General features: G+C 38.8%; 1 protein-coding gene across 1 annotated transcript; it reads right to left on the bottom strand.

Moving 5' to 3' along the window:
- Positions 1-1,912: 1,912 nt before the first annotated feature.
- Positions 1,913-3,710, bottom strand: LOC134220479 (chondroitin proteoglycan 1-like). Its single transcript, XM_062699540.1, has 3 exons — positions 2,427-3,710; positions 2,249-2,360; positions 1,913-2,171 (listed from the first exon to the last, which is right to left on the bottom strand). Exons 1-3 carry the CDS (start codon positions 3,695-3,697, stop codon positions 1,959-1,961), a joined length of 1,596 nt encoding a protein of 531 aa, XP_062555524.1. The 5' UTR covers positions 3,698-3,710; the 3' UTR covers positions 1,913-1,958.
- Positions 3,711-24,629: the final 20,919 nt, after the last annotated feature.

Below are 24,629 nucleotides of genomic sequence, written 5' to 3'. Positions count from 1 at the left end.
TATTTGTCGTATTGAGACGGGTTTACTTCTGCAACGACAATAGACAATAGGACGCTCGGTGACAATAGAGGCAGCTGGTCGGACGCTGTCAAGTCCCACCGGCAGCCGAATCTTTTTTCGCAATATCTCATAAAAACACCATAAAATGGCAAACTTAACTATGTGTATCAAATTTTCCTCTGAATTGGATTCAAGTCATTGTAGTGCTTGAGTATAAAATTCACGTAAGTGGTTTAAGCCCCTAATATTGAAACATTGTCCATGTCAAAATAACGCGATTCCTTAAGTCATTAGAGACGTATAATAAGTACTAATAATACATTAATAATGAATACAGCATTTCGATGCCGTTTCTCATTCGAATTGGTGTTTGTAATCAATAAATCATCAACGTGGAGACTAGCTGAGCTATATTCCGTCGTGAACACTGAAACATCGAAGCCAACAACAAGTTTGTAAGCGTAAAATATTCATTAACAATTCATCCGCTAAGAAGTCTTATCGTTATATTGGAATGCTGAGACCATATCATTTGTTTTGATAAGTATTAACTCCTTCGAAAGCTCTGGTTGTTGATTTTTTACTGCTGGTTTTTCTTTACCTTTAATTTGTCTGTGCGCATTCCTTAACTCAAATGTATATGACTGTACTGATCCATCAATAAACTATATCAGTCGAAGGAAATTAAATCGCAATCCTCCGTTGATAATATTCATAAACAAGTGACACCATTCGTTTTGATTAGATACAAACGAATTGGAAGCCGCATGGCTCAATTTTATTGCACTTTGTGTAAACATTTGAAATCTCCGGAAGCGATAAATAAATATAGAAGATGACCAAAATACTTTGATTACTTACTTCCTTGAAAAACACATTCAATGAAGAAAGAAGCAGAGTTCAGGGGGAATCTTTATTCGTATTCGGAGTATACTTGATACCTCGATTTACCTTCTACGCAACTTTTCGAGCACATGATATTCAGTGCTATCAATCTATACTTAATATTGTCGGCTTAGCACCAAATTAAAATTCGGAAGTAGGGACTACCGAACCGAACTTTCTTCCGAAGTTTTATCTGTCAAACTAAATGATGCGTTATTTAGCGCATCTTATGGCTTCCATAATGGCTATGGCTTATGGCAATCCAGCCCTCTACTTTGGATAATTTGCCTCTATCTCGAGAAAAATCCATCATCAAAAATCCATTCGTGAAATTAGCATACACCCAGTTCTTGTTTTACACGATTAAGACCTTTAGCCACGATTAGACCTTTACACGATTAAGACCTGAAACTATGAGTTAACCCCACAAAAAATCACAAAAAAATCAAAGGTAATTTAGGTGGTATATAAAAAGCTGTGAAAGATCAGGTTAAGCAAGAAATTAATGAATACCACCCGTGTGAAAAAATATTGAGTGCAAACAATATTTAAGAATTTTCATATCCTGTGCATATATTTTCAAAAAATTCCATCCAAACACCAAGCTCAAAATATGTGCTTAAGATTAGGTGTAAAATTTCAATCGTCTGAGATATTCCTGTTCCGGAAACGATCCAGCTACGCGTTCTCACTAACTACGATGATAACGATGAACCTTCGTGACGTTAGCAGCCAACAATGGCGCGTCATCCCCGTCGCAAAATAATCGAATTGAAGTGGACGTCATTCATTTCCAAAGTTCATGAGCAAAGATGGTGCAAACGGACATTTTCCAAGCAAGATAAAAAGACAAAAGAACCAACAGAGGAACCAAATCAGATAAAGGAACATGATCAGCGGATTATTGAATATTGCTATAGATGATTAGAACGGTCGAGTATTCGAATAATTATTTAAAAAATGAAAATAATAAATAATACTTCTGTATAAAAATATTCGGTGAAGAAATGAATGTATTGTATTGATCTATGGGAAAATAAAGAAAAAAGCTTTATTAATTTAGAGATGTATCCTTATTGAACATCACATTCAACATTTGTTTCTAAATTGCAAGCTCCCAGTGAGGAATCGAACAGCAACCCTTCCAGGCATCTACGAGGCGATAATTTTCCCTTCACACAACGGTAAAATACGTCGCAACGTGTGGGATGCGGAATAAGTTGGTCTGCCACGTATTGCGTGCAGAGAATGTATACTTCTTGGGGAGCGGCAGGAATGTCATCAACCTATTTCGAAAAGTACGATTAGTGTGAAAAAAAAAAATCTTTTAGTTGGAAGAACATTCCAACGTATAGACACTTACCGCACATGTGCCACTGTCATCCGCTGGAACACAAGTCAATGATGTAGCATCGAACATCATGTCAGCTTCACAAGACTGAAGTGTTGCTTCGGAATCCGTGCATCCATAGTAACTAAGAAACGTATTAATAATAAATAAGTTATTATATGTCCTACTAACTTTTATGATAACCACTCACTGTCTACAATTATTCACACTTGGTATCAATGTACCCGCTTGATTGGAGCAAACTTCCAGCAAGCACTCAGCCCGTTCCGGTAAATCACATACCGACCAATGGTGGTTGAAATACAATCCTGAAGGACAAAATAGGGTGGCGCCGGTGCATTTATCTATGCAGCTAATAAATCGGTCACAGTGTTCAGGATCTGCTATTTCACTTTCTTGACCAGCACATAAAGGTTCACAGTATGCTTCCGTAGCCGGAGCAGTAGTATCTGTAGCATCTGTGGATTCCGATTCATTTGTTGGTTGCCCTTCTGTAGAAATTTGTTCTGTTTCAGTTTCAAAGGAGGTTTCTACCGTTGTAGTGGGTACTTCTTCTGTTAAAATTTCGTCTGTTACAGTGGGCTCAGTTACTTCAGAAGAAGCATCTGTTGTTGAACTTTCATTCGTTGTTACTTCAGTAGGAGCATCAGATGTAACAATTTCCTCTGTAGCATCTTCCGTTATAATTTCGTCTGTTACAGTGGACTCAGTTACTTCCGAAGAAGCATCCGATGTTGTACTACCGTTCGTTACAGTGGACTCAGTCCCGTCTGTGGTTTCCTGTTCATTCGTTGTTACTTCAGTAGGAGCATCAGATGTAGCAATTTCTTCTGTTACAGTGGGCTCAGTTACTTCAGAGGAAGCATCTGTTGTTGAACTTTCGTTCGTTACAGTGGTCTCAGTCCCGTCTGTGGTTTCCTGTTCATTCGTTGTTACTTCCGTAGGAGCATCAGATGTAACTATTTCTTCTGTTACAGTGGGCTCAGTTACTTCAGAAGAAACATCTGGAGTTGTACTGCCATCCGTTCCAGTAGAGGCAGTCACTTCTGTGGTTTCCTCTTCACCTGTTGTGGTTGATTCGGTAGAAGTTTCTTCAGTCGTAATCTCTCCCGTTGTAGAATTCTCTTCGCCAGTACTCTCAGTTGTCGACAATTCTGGTTCCGTTGTTGGCGTGATGCTCTCGCAATTGACATTTCCCGGTAAATCACAATGATGCAAATCTGGATCAAAGTAGAAGCCGTCTGGGCATTGCCTTATGATGCCAACGCCATTCATACAGGAAATAAACCACTGGCAGTTGTACTCATGAGGCAGCTGTTCCCAAATGTTTACACCCGAACTAACGCACTCCACAATTTCTACAATATCATAAGTGTTGAATTGGTGCGAATCTATTCTGAATGTTTCTATATTAACGCTAAGGGCACACACTATAAGCCCAACTTTTAGAAAGATGTCCATTTCAGCTAGTAAACTGTTTTCTACTGACGTACTTGTCAGTCAATGAAGAACATCAAATTCATTGGATGTTGGGCTAATCTAATCATTCGATTTATGGTTCTATCCGAGCGAGTAGTGATAGTGATGCAGTTAGCTATTAACTGCCTAATGGCCCCCGTTTACAACACCCACACGGTTCCACCGTGATGCTACAATATAGACCAATCGTATATTTATAATATGAAGCTTCCTTCCTTTATTTTCTTTCAATAGCCTAGCCGCAATTAATCTACCCGAGTAGCACAATTTAGACCGATGTGGTTGCAACAACTCATATATGACCGGATTTTGTCATACATAAGTTACAGCAACTCGTTTATGTCAAGTGTGCTGCTTGGGTAAGTATCTAAGTATCAGATCTAAGGGACAGAGAAATAAAAGTAAGAAAAAATAAACGACATGTAAAATAGTATCTGATGTAAAAATAAACTATATTTTTTATGTAAATTTAAATTTATATTTTTTTAAAATTTCAATTAAATCTGCTTTATATTTTCACACGATTATGCAATTTAAATTGATTTTTATTTAAAATCAACTATATGTACCCGGTTTTGCTCGGAGTTGCAAGTTTGATTCGCAGTTTTTTCACCATCCGAAAATGAATAAACCAATTGGTTAACAAGATAATTGTGTTTTCTTATTGATACTTCATCATTTGATTAAAAGAAATTGTAATACATATCAAGGGCAGAAGCTATGAACAGAATAACAAAACATGATATGGACTTGATTGATATAAGAGATAAAAGAACAGGCCACAATATCAAAAATTTGCACCGACATATCATTTAAATATCAAGATATGCTATGGATAAGAACAAACTAATGGCACTTGATATTGATCACTTATTACAAATAACATATCTTGATATGTTGATATTTCATGATATTTCAGTGCAAAATATTGATATTGTCGCCTGATCTTTTATCTCTTATATCAATCATGTCCATATCTCATTTTGCTATCTTATCAACATTTGATATTATTGAGCTATTTTCGTCTACTCGGGATCACATCAGATTTGATGCACATCATCGCCGACGTAATATGTTCAACGTACAGACAAAAACGACGTAATAACCAGCCAGCAGAAACCTCGCTTTTGGCAGCTGGGTTAGGTGTGTTCGGGAATTTTCTTTCATGCTTCCAAAATACATTTCAAAAAAATGTCAAGCTTCATTTTATTTCTCATAATTTTGTACTTCAATTTACAATATAATAACAAATTATGGTTTTTCGTTTCAATTACTGTGGTATTTGGACACAACGATTTTAGGTAAAAATGTAAAAAATGGCAATACTGTATTTTTAGTCATCGATTTAAGACTTTTATTCTTAATTTATCAGTTTTCAAGCTTAACGGTTAGGTTTGGTATTTTTTTATGGCGATGGAATGGGACGACAAAGCATTATACATTGAACTTTTTGTCAATGTTTGATTCACTGCACTTAATGAAAAAGTCCTGCTTACGTAAATTCTTTCGGCAACTTCTTGCGGAACTAGTTGAGACATTCTTTCAGCAATTTTTCCGGAAACTTATGTATCAGTTCCTCCCGTAATTCCTCCAGGAGTTCCTCTGAAAATTCCTCCAAAAGCTTCTTCGAATATTCTTCCAGGAGTTTCTTCGGAAATTCTTCCAGAAATTCCTCCAGAAATGCATTCAGCAGTTCTTTCGGAAGTTCGTCCTAGAATTCCTCTGGAAAGTTCTCGAAGCGTTCCCACGGGAGCTGTTTCAGAAGTTTCTCACGAAATTTCTCCAAAAATTCCTAAACCGCCAGCATTTCTTTCGGAAACTCCTCCAAAAGTTCTTCAAAATGTATCCAGGAATTTATCCTGAAAATACTCCAAGAGTTCCTACGGATAGTCTGCCAGGATTATCTCCAGAAATTCCTCACAATTTTTTTCCGGAAATTACTACATAAACTGTTTCATAAATACCTCCGCAAATTCCTCAAGGTTTATCCGCCAATTACTCCAAGAGTTCTTCCGAAAATTCATTAAAAAATTCCTTCGGAAATTCATACAACAATTTCTCCGGAAATTCGTACAAGAATTACTCCGGAAAAGCTGCACGGAATTCCTCCGAAAATTCCTCCTGATATTCCTTCAGGAGTTTCTCCTCTCGAAATTCGCTAGGTTTTTTTTCACAAATTCCTCCAGAAGTTCCTTCAGAAGTTACTTCAAAAACTGCTTCCGAAATACCTCCGCAAGTTCCTCCAGAAGTTTCTTCGCAAATTTTTCCAGGATTTCTTCAGGAAAATAGCGTTAGCGTTAGCGTTGTTACGGTATACTTCGTAGATTGGACACTAGTGATACTCATGTTTCTTATGGAATCCTTAACCAGATTGCTATCGGAAATCAAGGTGGGGAATTACCCTTGATTCCAATCTAAGATAAAAATGGCATAAGCATGAGGATTACTACTCCCGGCCACGCCCATCTTTACCGTAACTAGGGATAGGAAAGGAAATGTTGATGTAGAACTTACTTAACGAGAGGCCCCCGACTTGGCGACGCCCTCATAAGTTCTACGGAGTTGGTGGTTGGGTAGGGTAAGGTAGGTCATGGAGGTTTGCCTCAAGCTGGCAATTCGACCCACAGACTATGTTGTTTACCTGTTTTTATTTAAACTCTTGCCAGCCGGCTGTCGAAAGAGTGTGCTAATATCGATTCTATTTACAGTTTATTCTTTAAGTAATTTACAGGCGATTTCTTAACCTCAATCTATCAACAACTATCCGTTGAACGAATTAAAATTTACCAAATTTGTACTTTCTGCTCAGTGAGCAAAACGATTCTTCTAGGTTCATCGAATACAAAAATCAAACCATGCCTTTTAAAGATAATTATAATAAACATTTTACAAAGTTTTATTTGAAGTATTTCTGCGATTTCTGATATAATATTCAACAGCTCTGTGACGTAAACGGCCTAAATGCACCACCACCAGAAAATATTCATCAAGCGCTGATCTACCTAAACACATATCACACATAGTAATAGTATGGTACTTCCTTTTGCGTTGTACAAATATGTTATTTCACAAAAAAGCATGACGCTTCTCTTTTCTCCATTCCATCAAACGTTTCACTCAAATTTCAATGATTCACTTCAATTTCAATAAAACACGTCACCGGATGAATAAAATAAAATAAATAAATAAATGAATAAATCAATAAATAAATAAATAAATACCACAATCACTCGCGAGCGCGTTACTTGTTTGGGATTTGTAAATCACTTGGATAGTGGATCCAAAAGCTCTAGAACTGAACACTCACATTAAAAAAAGCCCAATCAAAAATAAAAGTTGCCAAAACAATACCACGAGCATGGCCCAGAATCAGTGCCAGCTCCAATGTGCGACTTCATTATAAGAAACTTTGGTCCGGAATGCACTGGTTAGTCCATGCAGCATAATATAATTTAGCGGGTACCAGTACAGGTTCATAAGGTACCAGTCATGGTGTATCTGCGAAACAATGTTTCTAGATATTTGGCTTATTTGGTCCCATTTGCTGAGCAGGATTTCGTCGACGTGTATGATCGAGTTTGGAAATATCTGGAGTTGTTGGCCCAAGAAGGGTTTTGGGGCGGTGAAGACTGTATATCCGTTGCGTGTGATCTCTATAATGTTAGCATTACCGTCTGGGATGAACGCACGGCGCGCATTATAGAATATCCCAACAAGTCTCTTTCCGCCAGAAAGATTGCCATGTATTACACCGGTGCACATTACGACAGTGTTTTGTTCTTCGCTCGCATTGATCGTCAAAAGCCTGAAAGATCAGTTGACATTCCGAGAGCAGGGCATGGGCTTAAGGTCGTGCCATTTTATGGACAGCATGCCATATATCAATCATTTCTACATCAAATTGGTGTTCCCCCAGATGACTCAGCGGTTTCCGCCTTAATAGCCGTTATTGGGAAATTCTCCAGTCTCACCTCAGACTCACATTCTGGTGAGTACATGGGTAGTAATCTTGATTATATTAATAATTTTTTATTTTATTGTAGCTCCAGGTATTGTTGGCCGATTTGATTTTGAAGAAGTTGATTCTAAAGTTTTCTTTTCGCTCGCCGAAGTATTCGGCTTAAGTATTATAGTATACATCGGATATACAGATGAGCAACTTATACTACCCCGCACTCCGGGTAACTTATCTCCGATAAAAATTTACGTGGGTAACAGTAACAGCGGTTTCATCAATGGCAGCGTTCTTTCAGTCCAACCTGTTCATGCTTTGTCGCCTCCGGCAAAGAAAACAAGATCAGGCAACCTTTTGGAGGATACATCTTGTGGTGGTGTATGCAACGTGACTGTTACCGAGAATAACATCACTCCTGTCAAATCTCTTTCATCTACGTTACCAACTTCTGCAGTATCTCCTGTACTGACTGGTGTAAACATTCCCACTATCATCTCGCCTGTTCATTCAACTCCGCCTTCCAGTGTCTCGGACGCGCCACATGCATCCCTGCCGTCAATTGGTGTAGTTGTATCCTGCACTCCTTTAGGGCAGCCCGATTCAGTTAATAATACTGATTGCTTTCTCAAGATGGTCTCTTGGAACGTGTCAGGATATCGGACACGCAAGAAGCGGAGTGATATCGACTATTGTCTGCATCAGAATGGAGTTGCAATTGCTTTTCTACAGGAAGCGAACATCGATGCTGCAAGGTCCAATACAAGCAATTTCGTTTGGCATACTGGAAGCACTCGCATAAACCGAAAGCGTAATTTGGCTATTCTCGTTTCCAAATGGCATAATATCCGCGTAAGTGATGTTAATTCCCTAGGATCGTACATCTTGACGGCGAATGTTTGCTACACCATTGGTCTTTCAACCCATCGTGTGATAGTTGTAAACGTCCATGCACCTAACAAGGCCAACTCGACATATTTGGGTCAGCTGGGAGGTTTTTATGAAAGCTGCTCCGACAAAGAACTAGTGATACTGGTTGGGGATTTCAATAGTCATCTTGCGTACAGCGATTCCACAGATCGAGAGAGAAATTGTCTCGGCAGGATCACGTGTCACGATAGAAGCAACGAAACCGGAGTACAGTTGCGTTATTTTTTGTTACAGCATAATATGGTGGTTCGTACCATGAGAGCCAGCAACTCAATGATGTGGACGTGGACCAACGGCTTGACGTGTTCACAGTTGGATCATGTCATCACTCCTCTTCAATCCAAACATTACTTACGTGACCTCTGAGCGAAGATGTCGATTAGTGTTAAAGCGGATCATAAGATGATAATCTGGTCTATTGTGCCAAATAGGAAGTCAACTGCTCTTTCCAGGGTTAAATGTAACCAACAACTGAGGTACTTCAGGTCACCTCACTTTCTACCGTTAGGTGAACCGTCCATCTTACAGCATGCAGAAACCCAAAAGATTTTCCACGAAGAGCTCCAGAAAACTCATTCTGACCAACGGTTGCCTCCTCAAGATGCGTGGAAGGCTTTGATGCAGAGAACAAAATATGCAGCAGAAAAGGCTCTTCAATCTCGAGGTCGCCTACCGTTCGATCGTGACTGTCGAAAATTAGTGGCCTTGGTCTGCAAATATAGGTTCTGGATGTCGTGGAAGCCATCGGTGAAAATTTCTACGAAGCTGTCTGCTGTTATTTCTCGTCTGAGATTGAAGTTACAGCAGTACGACGAAAGGAAGTGTGAAGTATCCGTATGGGGTTCGTATTAACCGTACTCATAAGTACCTGAAGAAGCATCGCAAGTGTAGGGATGTACAGTTCTCGTCCATTCCAATCAGCAGTTGGAGCGCAGCAAGTGATGGGCTAAATATCGGGTTGCCCGGGCATATTCCAGAGACTCAGTGGCGTAGCCACGGGGGTGGTTTTGGGGTTGAAACCCCCCCCAGAGACAAAATTTTTGAAAGAGATTTTTTTTTTCAAAAAAAAAATGTTCAGAAAACCCCCCCCAGACCAATTTTCTGGCTACGCCACTGGAGACTGATGGTCATGAATTACCAGCAGGACCTACCCTTTGCGACGTACGACGAATCTTAGACTCGATGGCAAATGGAAAAGCTACTGGCCAGGATCGCCTACCTGTTGAATACCTGAAGTATGCGGATTCTTCTGTCTTGTTGGAGTTGAAAGACCTATTAGAAGCTGTGTGGGTCAAAAACAAACTTCCAGATGAATGGAAAAACACTATTGTTATTCTGATACCGAAGGTACGGAAACCAACGTCCCCATCGCAATATCGTCGAATTTGTTTAGCAAGCACTGGTTACAAAATATATACGATGTGGGTTTTGGAGACGCTCCGGCGATATGTCGGCAATGTGGGATATCACCAAGCTGCATTTTTAAACGACAGGTCAACCACTGATCACCTTTATGTAGTGCAACGTATTCTCCAAGAACGGTGGAATGGAGGAATTCCCGTGGCTATAATGTCGCTAGATATCGAAAAAGCGTTCGATACGGTCAATCTCACATGTCTTCCGGCCATTCTTAAAGGTACTCACATGTCTAATTACAATATTAAATTATTTCATTTGTGTGCATATTTCACAACAAAGGGAGTGCCATGCTGCATTATTAACCGTGTTGTGGAGTGTTTGGTAGGTGACATAGAGCAAACCCTTTGGCAAGGGGAAGTTTCGCATCCTACTCCGCGTCGCATTGGCATAAAACAAGGTTGTCCGTTAAGCCCCTTTGTTTTTAACTTGGTCATGGAGGCGGTGCTAGAAAGTGCAGAGGAGGATTGCGGCTTGTTTCGATTGAACCAGGAAGGCTCGATTACTCTGCCGATCGTGCTGGCATACGCCGATGATATAATTATCATAGTTGAGAACCCGGATCAACTGGAATTAATTGTGACCACGATCAAAGAGTACCTATCAAGCGTTGGGCTGAAGATAAACGAAGAGAAGTGTCAGCTCCTTGTCCGTGATCCAAATGGTCCTACTAAAGATCGTATGGAGATTCTGGGGAAGAGTTACGAGGTTCTCAGATCTTTGAAATACTTGGGATGCTTCCTAACTCCTAAGTTGGATAGGCCATTAACCACAAGGGTTCGTTGCCGAAATACCATTAAGACATCCAGCGTTGTAATGGAGTTTTTGAAACGTCACAATCCTAGCTGGGATCTAGGTAAGCTGATTTATGATATTGTCCTTGCACCTGCCATGCTTTATGGCACCCAAACTTCCGAGCTTACGAAACATAGTAGAACATCTCTTCGGAATTACGAGCGTCAGATCTTGCGGGAGATGGCAGCGTTATGTCGTCATGATGATCCTGATGCATTGCAACGATCCGTGTATGTTTTACTACGAAAAAGGAGGATTACTCAGAGAGTTAGGGTATATCATTTGCGCTATTGGGGGCACATTCAACGTCGTTCCAATAGGCATCCTACAAAAGCTGCCTCACGATTATATGCTTCCCATCTGCGGCCGTGCAGACCTTCGTATACATGGTGGGACTCCATCTTAGGTTCTATGCGACGGTTTCATGATCTTTCGTATATCGAATGGTAGGAGCTAGCACAAAACAAGGAGCAACTGCACAAGAAAATTGATGAACTGTATGACACTGCAGAGTCGACAGAGGAATCCGATTTAGGCGATTGAATGTTTTCTAGATGATATGTACGTTTTTTGTGTCGTTTGAAAGCTTTATAAGAAAAAAATAAATGAATATCCGTAGCAGTTTCTACTTTTTCATATCACTACTCAGAACGTCTTCAAATGATAAACCGAAAAGATAAATGTATCAGAAACACTAGAAAACTATTTTCTTTGTATTCATTTATCGTGCAACTTGAATTGCACTTGCACCACCATTCACCCTAGTTTTACCCACTATAAATCCATCTATACGTAGCCGATCCCGTTCTCAATAGTGAAGCCATCCTCAGAATCACTCATAATGGCATAATGTTAAAGCTAGTTGAATCCCTAGTTATATTTCATAGAGAATATTGTGATCTTAAGTATTGATAAATTATAGACAGAGATCAAATAAATAATCGTCCGTGTGCCGCTGTTAATGGCCAATTCAAGCGAGCAATGCACCGCCTGACAACACTAGTGCGAAACTATCACAATATGGACCTGTACTGTTTCCGCTTATAAGCCTACACACTGTACCACCCAGCACAATCACCGTCGGACAGTGCAACGTCCGACAGAACCAGCAAATACGTCATCCGGCCCCCAAACAACTCTACTGTAACTTCTTCATGCAGCTAACTTCTCATCGTATTTCAAAGCACCCTCTCTTTTAATTCCATCCATCCAAACCAAAGCACATATAAGAATACATTAAACATATTCGAAATCACATCCTTCTGAATTCTTGAGCTGGCTATGCTGCTGCAATATTTGTTTGTTTTGTTTTCTTATTCATTGACAACTCCAGAACATGGTAATTTTAACTATAGTACACAAATCGACTTCTATAAAAACATTCTTCATGCCTGCCGTATCCTAACGGAACTATCAATTCTATACTTTCGCCTCTAATTCTATCATGAACATGTAGGTCCAAGTTTGGAAGATGATATTAGCATTTCCATATCATTAACTATAGTAGTTTTCATATTTACTAAAATTGTTTTGATTCTACTATAAAATGACAACAATAAAATAGTATTCTCTACGCAAATTTTCCTAGGATTTCTTCAGGAAAATCCTCCAAGAAATCTTCCAGTAAATCCTCCAGCAGTTCATCCGGAAATTCCTCCAGGAATTCCTTTAAAAAATCCTCCCAAAACTCCTCCAGTAGATTTCCAAAAAGTATTACAGGAGTTCCTACGTAAATTACTCTAAAAATCATTTGAAAATACCTCCACAAATTCCTTCAGGAGTTACGAACATTTATTAAGGAGTTCCTCCAGCAATTCCTTCAGATATTCCTCCAAAAATACTTCTAAGGGTTACTCCGAAAATTTCTTCAGAAGCTTCGCCGGAAATTGCTCCAAAAACTAACTCGAAATACCTCCTCAAATTCCTCCAGCAGCTTTTTCAGAAATTATTTCAGGAGTTCCTTTGGAAACTCTGCCAAGAGTTCCATCGGAAATTCCTCCATGACTTTTTCCGGAAATTTTCTCCAAGAGTTCTTTCGAAAACTCCTCCACGACTACCTTCGGAAGTTCATCCAGGACTTTCTGCGGAAATTCCTCCAAGAATTTCTACGGAAAGTTCAAGAGTTCCTTCGGAAATTCCTCCATAACATTTTCCGGAAATTTTCTCCAACAGTTCTTCCTAAAACTCCTTCACGACTATCTCGAAGGTTCATCCAAGCTTTCCAGCAGAAATTCCTCCAAGGAGCTGTTTCATAAATTTCTCACGATATTCCTCCAGGAGTTCCTTAGAAAATTCCGCCGGAAATTCGCACAAGAGTTACTCTGGAAAATTTGTTCGGAGCTCCTCCGAAAATTCCTCTCAATATTGTTGCAAGAGTTCCTCTGGAAAGTTTTCCAGGAGTTCCTTTAAAAAACCCTTCAGGATTTTCAATGGAGAGTCTGCCTGGTTTCTTTCAGAAATTTCTCATAAAATTTCTCCAAGAGTCCCTTTTGAAGTTACTTCAATAACTGCTTCCAAAATACCTCCGCAAGTTCCAACAGGAATTCTACCGGGAGTTTCTTCGGAAATTCCTGCAAGAGTTTTTCAGGAAATTCCTTCAGGAGATCTTTCGAAACGTTCTTCGGGAGTTCCTATGAAAATTACTCCAAACACTCATTCGGAAATTCCTTAAGGAGCTTTTCCATAATTCCTCCAGGAGTTCCATCAGAAATTTCTTCAAAAATACCTCTAAGAGCTACTCCGAAAATTGCTTCATGAGCTTTCCAGACGTTCCTCGAGGACTTTCTCCGAAAATTTCATCAAAAATACCTCCAGATATTCAGAGTTCGTCTTGAAATTCCCCAAAAAGTTCCTCCGGAAATTACTCCGAAAACTACCTCGAAATTCTTCTAAGAGTTCCATCGGAAACTCATACAGGAATTTTTCCGGAAATTCATACAAAAGTTACTCCAAAAAATGTGTCCGGAGTTCTTCTGGAAATTCTTGGAAGAAATCTCCAAATCTCCAATGGAATGTCTGCAAAAGTCAGAAATTCCTACAAAAGTTCTTCCGGGAGTAACTTCAAAAACTGTTTCCGACATACCTCCAGCGATTCCTTCGGTAATTTCTCTGGGAATTCCTTTCAAAATTCCTCAAGGAGTTCCTTCAAAAATTCCTCCGAAATTACCTCTAAGAGACACTCCGAAAATTTCTGCAAAAGCTCATCCGGAAATTTCTCCAGAAGTTCCTTTGGAAATTCTTCGAGGACTTCTTCCGATAATTTTGGAGGAAGCTTCTCTAGAAGTCCCTACGGAAATTTCTCCTAAAATTTCTTCAGAAGTTCCTTCAGGAACTCCTCCAAGAGTTCATCTGGCAATTCCTCCAAGAGTTCGTGAAATGCTTCCGAAAATTCCTCCAGGAGTTCCATCGGAAATCTGTTCAGGAATTTCTCCAGAAATTCGTACAAGAGTTACTCCAGAAAATTCTGTTACTTCGGAGTTCCTCTGGAAAGTTCTCCAGGAGTTTCTTTTAAAAAAAATTCACGTGCTCCAATGAAGGAACCGTTAGTATTTCTTTCAGAAATTCCACCCGAATTTCCTTCAAGAGTTCCTCTGAAAGTTAATAAAAAAAAACTGCTCTTGAAATACCTCCTCAAATTCCTCCAGGAATTTCTCAGCCTAAGGGATTTCAGTTGGAAATTCCTTCAGGAAATTTTCAGAATTTTTTTCCATTAATTCCTTCAGAAGTTCTTTCGGAAATTCCGCCAGGAGTTGATTTGGAAATTTCTCCAGAAGTTCCTTCGAAAATTCATTAATCAGTTCTTTTACAATTCCTCCACGAGTTCCTCCAAAAATACCTCCGAAGACACCTCAAAGAGTTATTCCGAAAACTCCTTCAGAAGATTCTCCGGAAATTCCTTCATGAGTTGATTTTGAAATTTCTCGAGGACTTTCTCCAACAGTAATCGTTGATCATACTCTAACGGTTTTTTTTTTTCATTGTTCGTAATCGTTAATCATTGTCAAAAATGAATAAATCATTAATTTTTATTTTTTTTTTGTTTATTTTTTATTTATTAACAAACTCCATATAGTAACACAAATAATCACCTACTGATTCTCAAAGCTTATGCTACTATGCAGCATCTAATACCAATGACTATACACTAAATAAATTATTCAAATTTCTTTTAAAAGTAGAAAAACTTCTTTCACTCCTTTGATTTCGAGGTAGATCATTCCAAATTTGTATGGCTCGTAAACGATAAGATTGTTTTAAACTATTTGAAAGGCATCTAGGAACGATGAGTAATGAACTTCTTGAAGAGCGCGCATGTCTGAAGAAATCTCGAAGGTAAATTGGAGGGTCGTTCATAATTTTGAATGTTTGGATACAGATTTTAAGCTTTAAATGACTTGTAAAATCACATCCAAGTATTGCCTTTTTATAATTAGATATATGGTCGAACTTTTTCAGATTAAATGCATATCTGGTGACTGCATTGAACACCTGGTTAAGTTTTCTTGAATTTTTCTTAGTTACAAGGCCAAACAAAATATCTCCATAATCAAACAATGGAACTAAGAGAGACCTAACCAATTGAACCCGGATATGTTGGGGAGTACAATGTCTCAGTAAGACAAGCGAATGTAAGGCATTATAAATTTTACTGCAAACGGCATTAACCTGGGATGTCCAGTTTAAGTTAGAATCCATCATTAACCCAAGATTTCTGACTACATTAGAATATTCAATGATATCGTTACCTACTCTTATTGATGGTACATTAACAAGAACGGCACGTTTAGTGTGAAAAATAATCGTTTGAGTCTTTCCTCCGTTGAGTATCAGTCCGTTATTCTCGCACCATAGCAAGATACTCTGAATGTCAGAATTAATTCGATTTACCATTTCAGATATTGTATCAGGCACTCATGATATGTATAATTGACAGTCGTCTGCATATAGATGAAATCTACAATATGACAGATTTAAGGGTAGATCATTGATGTACATCGAGAAAAGTAACGGTCCAAGAATTGAACCTTGTGGCACCCCACGTAGGACAGGAATCAGTTCGGATTGTTGGTTGTTGAAATCAACGTATTGCATTCGGTCGGATAGATACGACTTAATTAATTTTATGGAAAATTGATCTAAGTAGAAATTATACTTCAACTTGTTACACAACTGTCTATGATCAATAGAATCGAATGCTTTACTGAAATCCAGAAGAGCCAATATAGTGACCATTTTGTTGTCTAATGCTTCTCTAATGTCGTTTTCAATTTTAATAAGAGCAGTCACAGTGCTGCATGATTTCCGATATCCAGACTGGAAAGTACATAAAAGATCGTTGTGTGTCAAATACTCATTTAGTTGCTTAGAGAGTAATGATTCGAATATTTTTGAAAGTGCGCAAAGAATACTTATTGGACGATAGTCTTTTTCAGTAACAGGGTGATCAGTCTTACCTATTGGAATTACTTTTGCGATTTTCCAATCAAGGGGGAAATCTGAGGAAGTAATACAATAATTAAAGATGTTTTCAATGTATTTGAGAGTAACACTTAAGGACATTTTTAAAACATTAAGCGGAATTAAATCGTTACCAACAGCATCACACGAAGCAGTAACGAACTCAGAGAGTATTTCATTATTTGTAACACACCTAAATGAGAAATTCGGATGTGTTCCAACATCATCATTTTGATTGAAGCTAAGTGGTGTGTAGTGAGCAACAAATAATGAGTTGAGGGTATCTGCATTAACATCCCCTCCACCCATATTATTATTTGTTTGTTTTAAGCCTAATCGTTTAATGTTTTTCCAAAGTTGCTTAGCAGGAAGGTCAGCGCTTAGTTGGGAAGAGAAATATTCTCGTTTCGTACGTTTGACCTCTCGATTTGTTAAGTTGCGAAGACAGGTGAAATTTCTCCATTTACTCTGACTCTCTCTATCATGTTTTCGTGTATCAACATTCATAAGCTTTGGACCGATTTTTAATCAATCGATGGATACGAGTGTTGATCCAAGGAGTGCTTGGATCTTTGACCGTTTTTTTCCTGAGCGGCGCATGCTTATCAAGAATGGCGAAAAATAGGTCATTGAAGCATTTTAGTTTCACATTAGTCTCTGCATAGTTGAGTACAGCATCAAAATCTACGCAGCGCAAATCTGCCAAGAAAGAGGATTGATCTATTTTGTTATAATCACGTGTCCAGTAAACATCAGCACAAGTTTTAGGAAGCTTAAATTTGTAATCAATGCAAATGAAATCGTGATCACTGATTCCACCCACATACGATTGATAAACGTTGTTTAAGTTCTGAGTGCAATTACCTGTAAATATATCAATGGTTGTTGCAGAACCGGGCCTGTGGCAAGTTGGATGAGTGGGAATTAGCTTGAATGATAATGCACTTAAAGAGTCGATCAGTTTCAATGTATTGTTAGAATTTTCCATCTTCAAATTTATGTTAAAATCGCCTGTCATCAGAATGTTGGGTTTTGAGCTGCAATTTCAGAAACAATGCTAAAAATTGCATCGAGTTTCGTTGTTGCAACGTCTGGGGGTTTATACACGACTCCACAGACTAAGTTAGCCTGTTTTAATTTGTTAAACAAATAGTCAATTTCGCTTTCTTTTTGAGATTTTGTGATTACACAGTATTTGATGTTTTTCCTCAAATAAAAGGCGACTCCACCTCCTCTTGATTTTTTCTTATTTTGACGATTAGATCTGATAATCTTGTAGCCCTCAAGCTCTACTGACATGCTGGTGTTAGAAGGTTTGAGCCACGTTTCCACTACAGATAAAACATCTAGTTTTGAATTTACTACGAATGAGCGATAGTTTTCAATGTTGCTATTTAAACTCCTTGCATTATGGAGTGCTATTTTCATAAAATTATTAGAATGTTTCTCTAGAATAGTTTTCATTTTCAAATAATCGAGTGAATGGAGCTAAATTTTCGATTCGTAAATGGGCGCATCGAACAACAAAGGAGCTAAAGAAGTATTTGAATCAGTTTGTGCATTGGTATTACGAAGTGCATTACTTACGCTAATCATTTCGGAGCTAGCCGGCTTGGTACGCTCACGTTTTTTGGCTGAAACTCGCGAATTTCTACACCTTCTGGCCAATAAAACGGATCGTTAATTACAGCGACAAGGTCTTCAGAAACAGAGAGTTTAAATGATACGAACGATAGTTCGTTAATATCCTTATTTCGTGGCACTAGCTTAACACAATTTAGCGTAGAACGATCGACGTTGATGGTTTCCCGCAGATACTCGATGATATCATCTTCCGTTTGTTCGATGTGAAAAGGAGTGACGTAGAACGATTTCATCATTTCTACGTTTGGTGTCTGACTGGTGGACGCAGTCTATTTACCACTTTCAGTTGGCAATCTTGGTTTGATGGCGGTGCAGTAGAGCGGGTGAGATTCAAGCCTACTGTGTGGTTGATTGAAGACGAATCAGTTGGAACACGATTCGAAGCAGCAGCGTTAGCTCCTGAGGCAACAGTGGCATAGGTGGTAGCAGCGGTGGATGGAGCGATGACAGTAGCGACGGGATTGACGGTAGAAGTGGTGACGGTGGAGGCAGCGACGGAGGAAACGGTGGCAGTATTGATAGTTCTCGTGGTGACTTCAGCATTCGTTCCCGTAGTTGATGCGACAGGCAACATGACGTCGGCAGCATTCGGCGGTACATTCAATTCACGATTGTTACTATCATCATTATCCAGAGTTACATCTAGATCTCCCAAGTCTGCAAGTGTGTTGTTGGCAGCACTAGACCGTAGCGATTGATCGAGGTTGAAACGATAATCATAATCTTTAATCATAAAGTTGAATGATTTAATCTTAACAAATTCAATCATTCCTTGGAAGCTTTATTCATTAACGCTCTGATACAGTGAAACCTCCATGAGTCGATATTGAAGGGACCATCGACTCATGGAAATATCGACATGTGGAATATGAAATCTTTGGAAATCTGTTTGAAGGGACCATCACAGTAACCCTGAAAATATTTTTTAATATGGGATAATTTGCTTCCATGAGTCGATATCGAGTCATAGAACATCGACTCGTGGAGGTTTGACTGTATATAGATTTTTATGTCTCTTGTACCTTTTCAATAAACATCTTTAAAATTAAAGAATATGTGTACAAAATTTGGTTGAAATCGGTCCTGGGGGTTGAGAGTTACACTGAATTGCTCGTTTTCCAAATACAACCCCTCCCCCTATACCCTTCCCTTTGTCCCAATGACTATCGCACCACTTTTGTTATCTTTTCCTCAGGATAGCAAATGTGTGTACCAAATTTTGTTCAAATCGGTCCAGGGGTTCATAGTTTACTCTGAATTGCCCGTTTTTTGAACAATTGCCCGTTTTCTCCTCTCTCCAGACCCCTGCCCCCTTTCACAAATTACCCTCCCATATGATCGTCTCCTCATATGTGCATCAAATAAATGTAAATATGCATAATATTTCTTGCTGTGGAGGGGTGGGTGGTGTAGAGGTGTGGTGGGGCAAAAGGCGGTATTTTTTATGAATAATAAACTTCCATAAAAAGAAATCAGTGAAAATTTTTATTTTTGACATCGGATGTGTTTATAATATCACTTTATATGCGTTACACAGGCATGTTACGTATTAATCTATTAATGAATTTTATTAATTTTGAAATAAAATGTATGGTACATGACACAAATTCACTTCAATATTGAATCGTATTCGGCCACATTGAGAGTTGACGTAAAGTGAATGCCAAGATAGCGAAGCCGGTTGTCTGGAAAATGGAAACGCAGCGGATTGCCTATTCCAGTGGTAAAAGTCCACCATACAAATGACCCCTGAGTGTCACAATTGATGTAACTGGTGGAACTCCCGTCAAAAATATGTCTACTGTCTATATCTCCTACGGATGTTTTCGAACCAGTTGTCAATTATTGCACTTCAAAATGCCTTCCGCTAATTGTAGGCAGTGATGCTAATGCTCATCACATCATCTGGAGTAGCTCGGATATCAATCTAAGAGGCTCCAGCTTGATGGAATTCTTAAGTAGTACACCAAACAGGCGGTTGTTAGATTTTCTAACAATTCTGTATTAGAATCTAACGAAACCTATATAAGAACTGGGCATATGCGAAATTGTTAGATTCTTATACAAAAAATGTAAGCTCTCAAACAAATATTGTTAGAAAAGCTTACAAAATTGTTAGATGCTATAATACTTGTATGAGAATCTATTTTTTTTAAAACTTTATTAGAGTGATTTTTAAGTTTTTGACAAAGTTCATCACTGTATGGGAATCTAACATTTTCGCATACGCCCAGTTCTTATACAGGTTTTGGTAGATTCTTATACAGAATTGTTAGAAAATCTAACATCCGCCGGTTGGGTGTACCGAGCTTGGTTTACTTAACATAGGCAATTGCCCAACCTTTATGGTATCTAATAGAGCAAAGGTGTTAGACATAACCCTTTGCTCCAATAGAATCAGTCACGAGTTGACGAATTGGGACGTGTCAGATGAGGAATCCATATCTGACCATCGCTACATCTACTTTGATCATTTGAATGTTACTTCGCAGACCTTGCGTTCTAGAAATCCTCGTTCAACCAACTGGGATCTCTGTACAGAGTTGCTCTCGACAAAATTTCATGGATATCTACCATCCATTGAAACTTCTACCGACTTGGATGATGCCGTTGATACTACAACGTTGCATATCGTGAAAGCTTTCGAAGAAGCTTGCCCTTTTGCGTTATGTGAAAACCTCAAGAGGAACCCCTTGGTGGAATTTCGAATTGGCTAAACTCAGGAAGTAGTTCAGAAGGAGTTGGATCAGACGTCATTCAGCAGGGACGGAGTCTTTCAAGTTGGCTCGGAAAGCCTACAAGAAGGCTTTTCGATCTGCTGAGTGGTTCGGCTGGAAAAACCTTCGTGCAAATGTTTCCAATTTGAGTGAAGCCAGTTGATTAAATAAAATTATAGCGAGATCCAAGGATTTCCAAGTTGGAGAAATTTGCACTTATTTGATACTCACTTCCCTGGATGTGTCGATATAAGATCTTCGGATGTTCCTGCAGTCTTTTCATGTAGTTATGGGTTTTGGGGTCAGGCTCGTAGAATCATAACTATTGAATCGATTCAATGGGCACTGAACAGTTTTGCTCCTTACAAATCTTCTGGGGAAGATAGATCTATCCCGTTATTCTTCAGAGAAGTTTTGAGCATATCAAACATGTTTTGAAAATGAGCTACTTAGTTAGAAAAGAATAGTTAGAAAAAATCATTTAACAGCATATATTTCTTTCGAAATCCAATAGAATATGCTCCGGTTCAAGTCCGCATTAGTATTTCTCCGCAATTTCTTCCAGCGCACTGAAAGCTGAGTTATAGGTTCCCTCATTTGCCCTCGGTAACATCATATAAACCAAAGGAACAAAACGGCTATCACCTACACTTCCATGTATCGTGAAAATTTGAGAAAAGTGTTGTGGAGCCGTGTTAAAAGTTCCGTCCATAATCCAAATTGCCGATTTCGATAGCACTTTGATGTGTTGTGCCGAAACAAACAAGGGAGCATCCATAAATTACGCAACACGAAGTGCGAAGAAATGTTTCCAGAGCTTTGACCATCGCCGATGTTCTCCAAGGTAGAACAGATTGTGAGACCATTCTCCAACTCATCGATCTGAATGTCAGGCCACGGATGCTGCGAAATAATGTTTTGTTACGACCACCGTATCGTAGGACAAATTATGGACTGGCAAGCGCAATAATTGGCTTGCAACGAAATTTCAATCGTGTGGCATCAGTTTTTGACTTTCATCTCTCACGTGAAATTTTAAAAAGAAGATTCGCTTCTGTTTTTAACGCCCAGAACTAGTGATAGCTTTTTTTATTTTTTATTTTTGTTTTGTATTGTTCACGTTAATCACTTGACTATGAGAGATTTGTTTGTGTCCTTGAATTACTTGTTTTTGTGTTTAAATCAAATATCATTGGGGCAGTAACAAGCCTGTTGATGTATACTATAATAATAACAATAATAATAAATAAAACACTTAGAGTGGTGAAGGGGAGGTGTTGCCGAAGTGTGGCAATCCATTTAAATTTTTTGTATGATTCATACAAAAAGTGTGACATAGGGGGAGGAGGGTTGAAAATGGCCAATTTTTGCGTTACGTAATTAATGGATCTTCCCCAAGATGATCTTACCATCATCGCAATCAACGCAAACCCCATCCAAATTAACTTTATAGTGTTCGTCGATATGATCGAAATAATCAACGACTGACCTATCCCATGGCAAATATTCAACGCATTGAATCATCTGTTTGTGATAGTTGTGAATCCGATTGTGAAACTCATTATCATCTGATATGTAACTGCCCAGTCCATGCGCAATTTCGTTTCCGATTATTTGGTAAACACTTCAGAAATTGACTTCAGAAACCTGAACCTTCAGAGTATTCTGTTGTTCACGACTCGTTGTGGTAAGGAGCTATGCCCTCTCCAAGGGTCCCTTTTCTGAACTTCCCATTTTTCTCCCATCCATATACCTTTCCTTTTTGTTCACTTCCTTTTCCTGCAGATGTGTGATGAAAAAGGCTGTGGGAGCGATGGCACAAATTTCCCAAATTGAGGTGAACGTGCCCCTGGAACCGACGTTCTGATACCTGATACGGCCGCGAACTTTACTCGATCGGAGCATCTTGCGGATTCCAAAGTATGTACGGTTTCCAGCCAAGATGCGTCTCCGAATTTCTCTGGTGGTATCGTTTTCGGCAGTCGCCAGTGAGCCCAAGTACACGGATTCTTCGGCCACCTCGATTTCGTCACCATCGATCCTATCATGTACTTCGTCTTCGACGTGTTGATGACTAGTCTGATCCGCTTAGCTTCCCTCTTCAGTCTGATGTAGGCTTCCTCTATATTCTCAAAGTTATGTGTCATAATATCTATGTCGTCGGTGAAACCAAATAACTGGACGGACTTCAAATCGTACCACTCGTGTCGATCCCAGACCTTCGTTTTTCACCTTCGAAAGCGATGTTGAATAGCAGACACGAAAATCCATCACCTTGCCGTAATCCTCTGGGCGTTTCAAAGGAACTCGAGAATGTCCCTGATTCTCGAAATACGCAAATCACCCTATCCTTCGTCGCCTTGATCAACCGTATCAGTTTATTCGGAAATCTGTGTTTGTGCATTAGCTCCCATAGCTGGTCCCGAACGATTGTATCATATGCGGTCAGCTATTGCTTACCATCGCCAAACTCACAACTAACTAGAGTTAATATCTTTATGAATCGTTATTGCTCTAATAGTATGGAAGAATACGAAACTGGAAATGATTTTCTAGGATTTCTTGACATTGCAGCCTGTACTAGTGTACCATGTATACCAGCGCCGTAATACAATGGAAAATAAACTGTCATATTTGTTATTATATGTATAATGTATACGTCTGTGAATACCCTAGCATATTGTCGTAGATTATCCTGTCACAACCTGCCAAACCGAGCATCTTGCATCTCCAATCGCCATGTTCTGTGACTAACGAATTATTTCAACATCGGCATCAAAATAAAAAGAAGTAAACGATTGCAATCAATGTCTAATAGTGGGAAACCACTTTATTCATATCCGCTTTTCGATAAATGGAATTCCCATATTAACAAATAAGCATGACTATTCGATTGCTATTATTCAACGTCAACGTTCTTATATATAGGAAAGTCTTACTCAGCCTAGCGGTAAGATGCGCGACTCTACGGCAAGACCACGTTGAAGGTGACTGGGTTCGATTTTGTGTCCAGTCCAGGAAATTGACAGCTTCTAAATTGTCTCGACTTCCCTGGACATAGAATAATCATCGTAAGATGATATACATAGGTATATCATACGAATACAAAAAAAGCAACCTGCCATAGAAACTTCGCCGTTAATAACTGTGGAGTGCTTAATGTTCCAATGAGGGGTGTAATGTCCCAATAAAAAGAAGCTTAAGAAAAACACATATCTGGTTTATTTATTTTCGACAACACCCGGGTTTATTTTTATGCGGTTTGATTTTGGTCAATTTTGAACTCAAGCCGCTATAAAACATTGAGTAGACACCACGAAAGAATCACAAAATTAAAAGAGAATTTAAGCATTGTTTAAAAGTGTACAACGTACAGATCAACCGCGTAAAAAAAAGACCTGGTAACTACACTGGATACTGCTTTTTCACGATTTACATTTTCTAATTTTACACTCATCCTAAATGTTTAACGCATATTAATTACCATGTGATTTTCTTTTAATTATTTAGGATTTTATGAAACGTGTTGCAAAGACACACGATCAAAATTACTAGCGAAAAAAAATCGTGTTAAAACAGATTCGTGTGTATACATATCTGTTGATTGGTATACGATTCCTTGTAAGTTTACATGAGATTAGTTATCGTTATCAATTACAAGTCAAAATGACCGGCTTTAACAATGGAAACGCATTTCATTGATTGCTTATCAGATAATCCAGCCGGAAGTCGTCAATCAACCTTAGCCAAAATCGCCAAAGTACATTCGTATATCACACGCTGAGAGATATCTGCGAATCTTTTTTGCAGGAATTTTCGATTTGCCCTTTTTTCGGTCACGGTGACTGCTAAGTTATCAAACAAATAATCCCTGTGTCTTATCACATTGCTAGAGATTATCACTTTTTATCTGATTTGTTTAAAAGCTTATATGGCTTCGCTGGATAATAAGCCCCCTGGAATTAATTTAGAGAAGTGCGTCGTCGGTAGGTGACCATTTACG

The sequence above is a fragment of the Armigeres subalbatus genome, chromosome 3 (assembly GCF_024139115.2).
Source record: "Armigeres subalbatus isolate Guangzhou_Male chromosome 3, GZ_Asu_2, whole genome shotgun sequence".
Taxonomy (NCBI): Eukaryota; Metazoa; Arthropoda; class Insecta; order Diptera; family Culicidae; genus Armigeres; species Armigeres subalbatus.
The sequence above is the reverse complement of the archived record's forward strand: the minus strand, read 5'-3'. Positions and strand labels throughout refer to the sequence as shown.

Excerpts from the sequence above, each read along its gene's own strand:
- LOC134220479 (XM_062699540.1), bottom strand. The coding sequence starts at position 3,697 with ATGGACATCTTTCTAAAAGTTGGGCTTATAGTGTGTGCCCTTAGCGTT. Across the intron at positions 2,361-2,426 it reads AGTGTGAATAATTGTAGACA|TTACTATGGATGCACGGATT; the intron begins GTGAGTGGTTAT and ends TACGTTTCTTAG. Across the intron at positions 2,172-2,248 it reads ATGACAGTGGCACATGTGCG|GTTGATGACATTCCTGCCGC; the intron begins GTAAGTGTCTAT and ends TTTTCGAAATAG.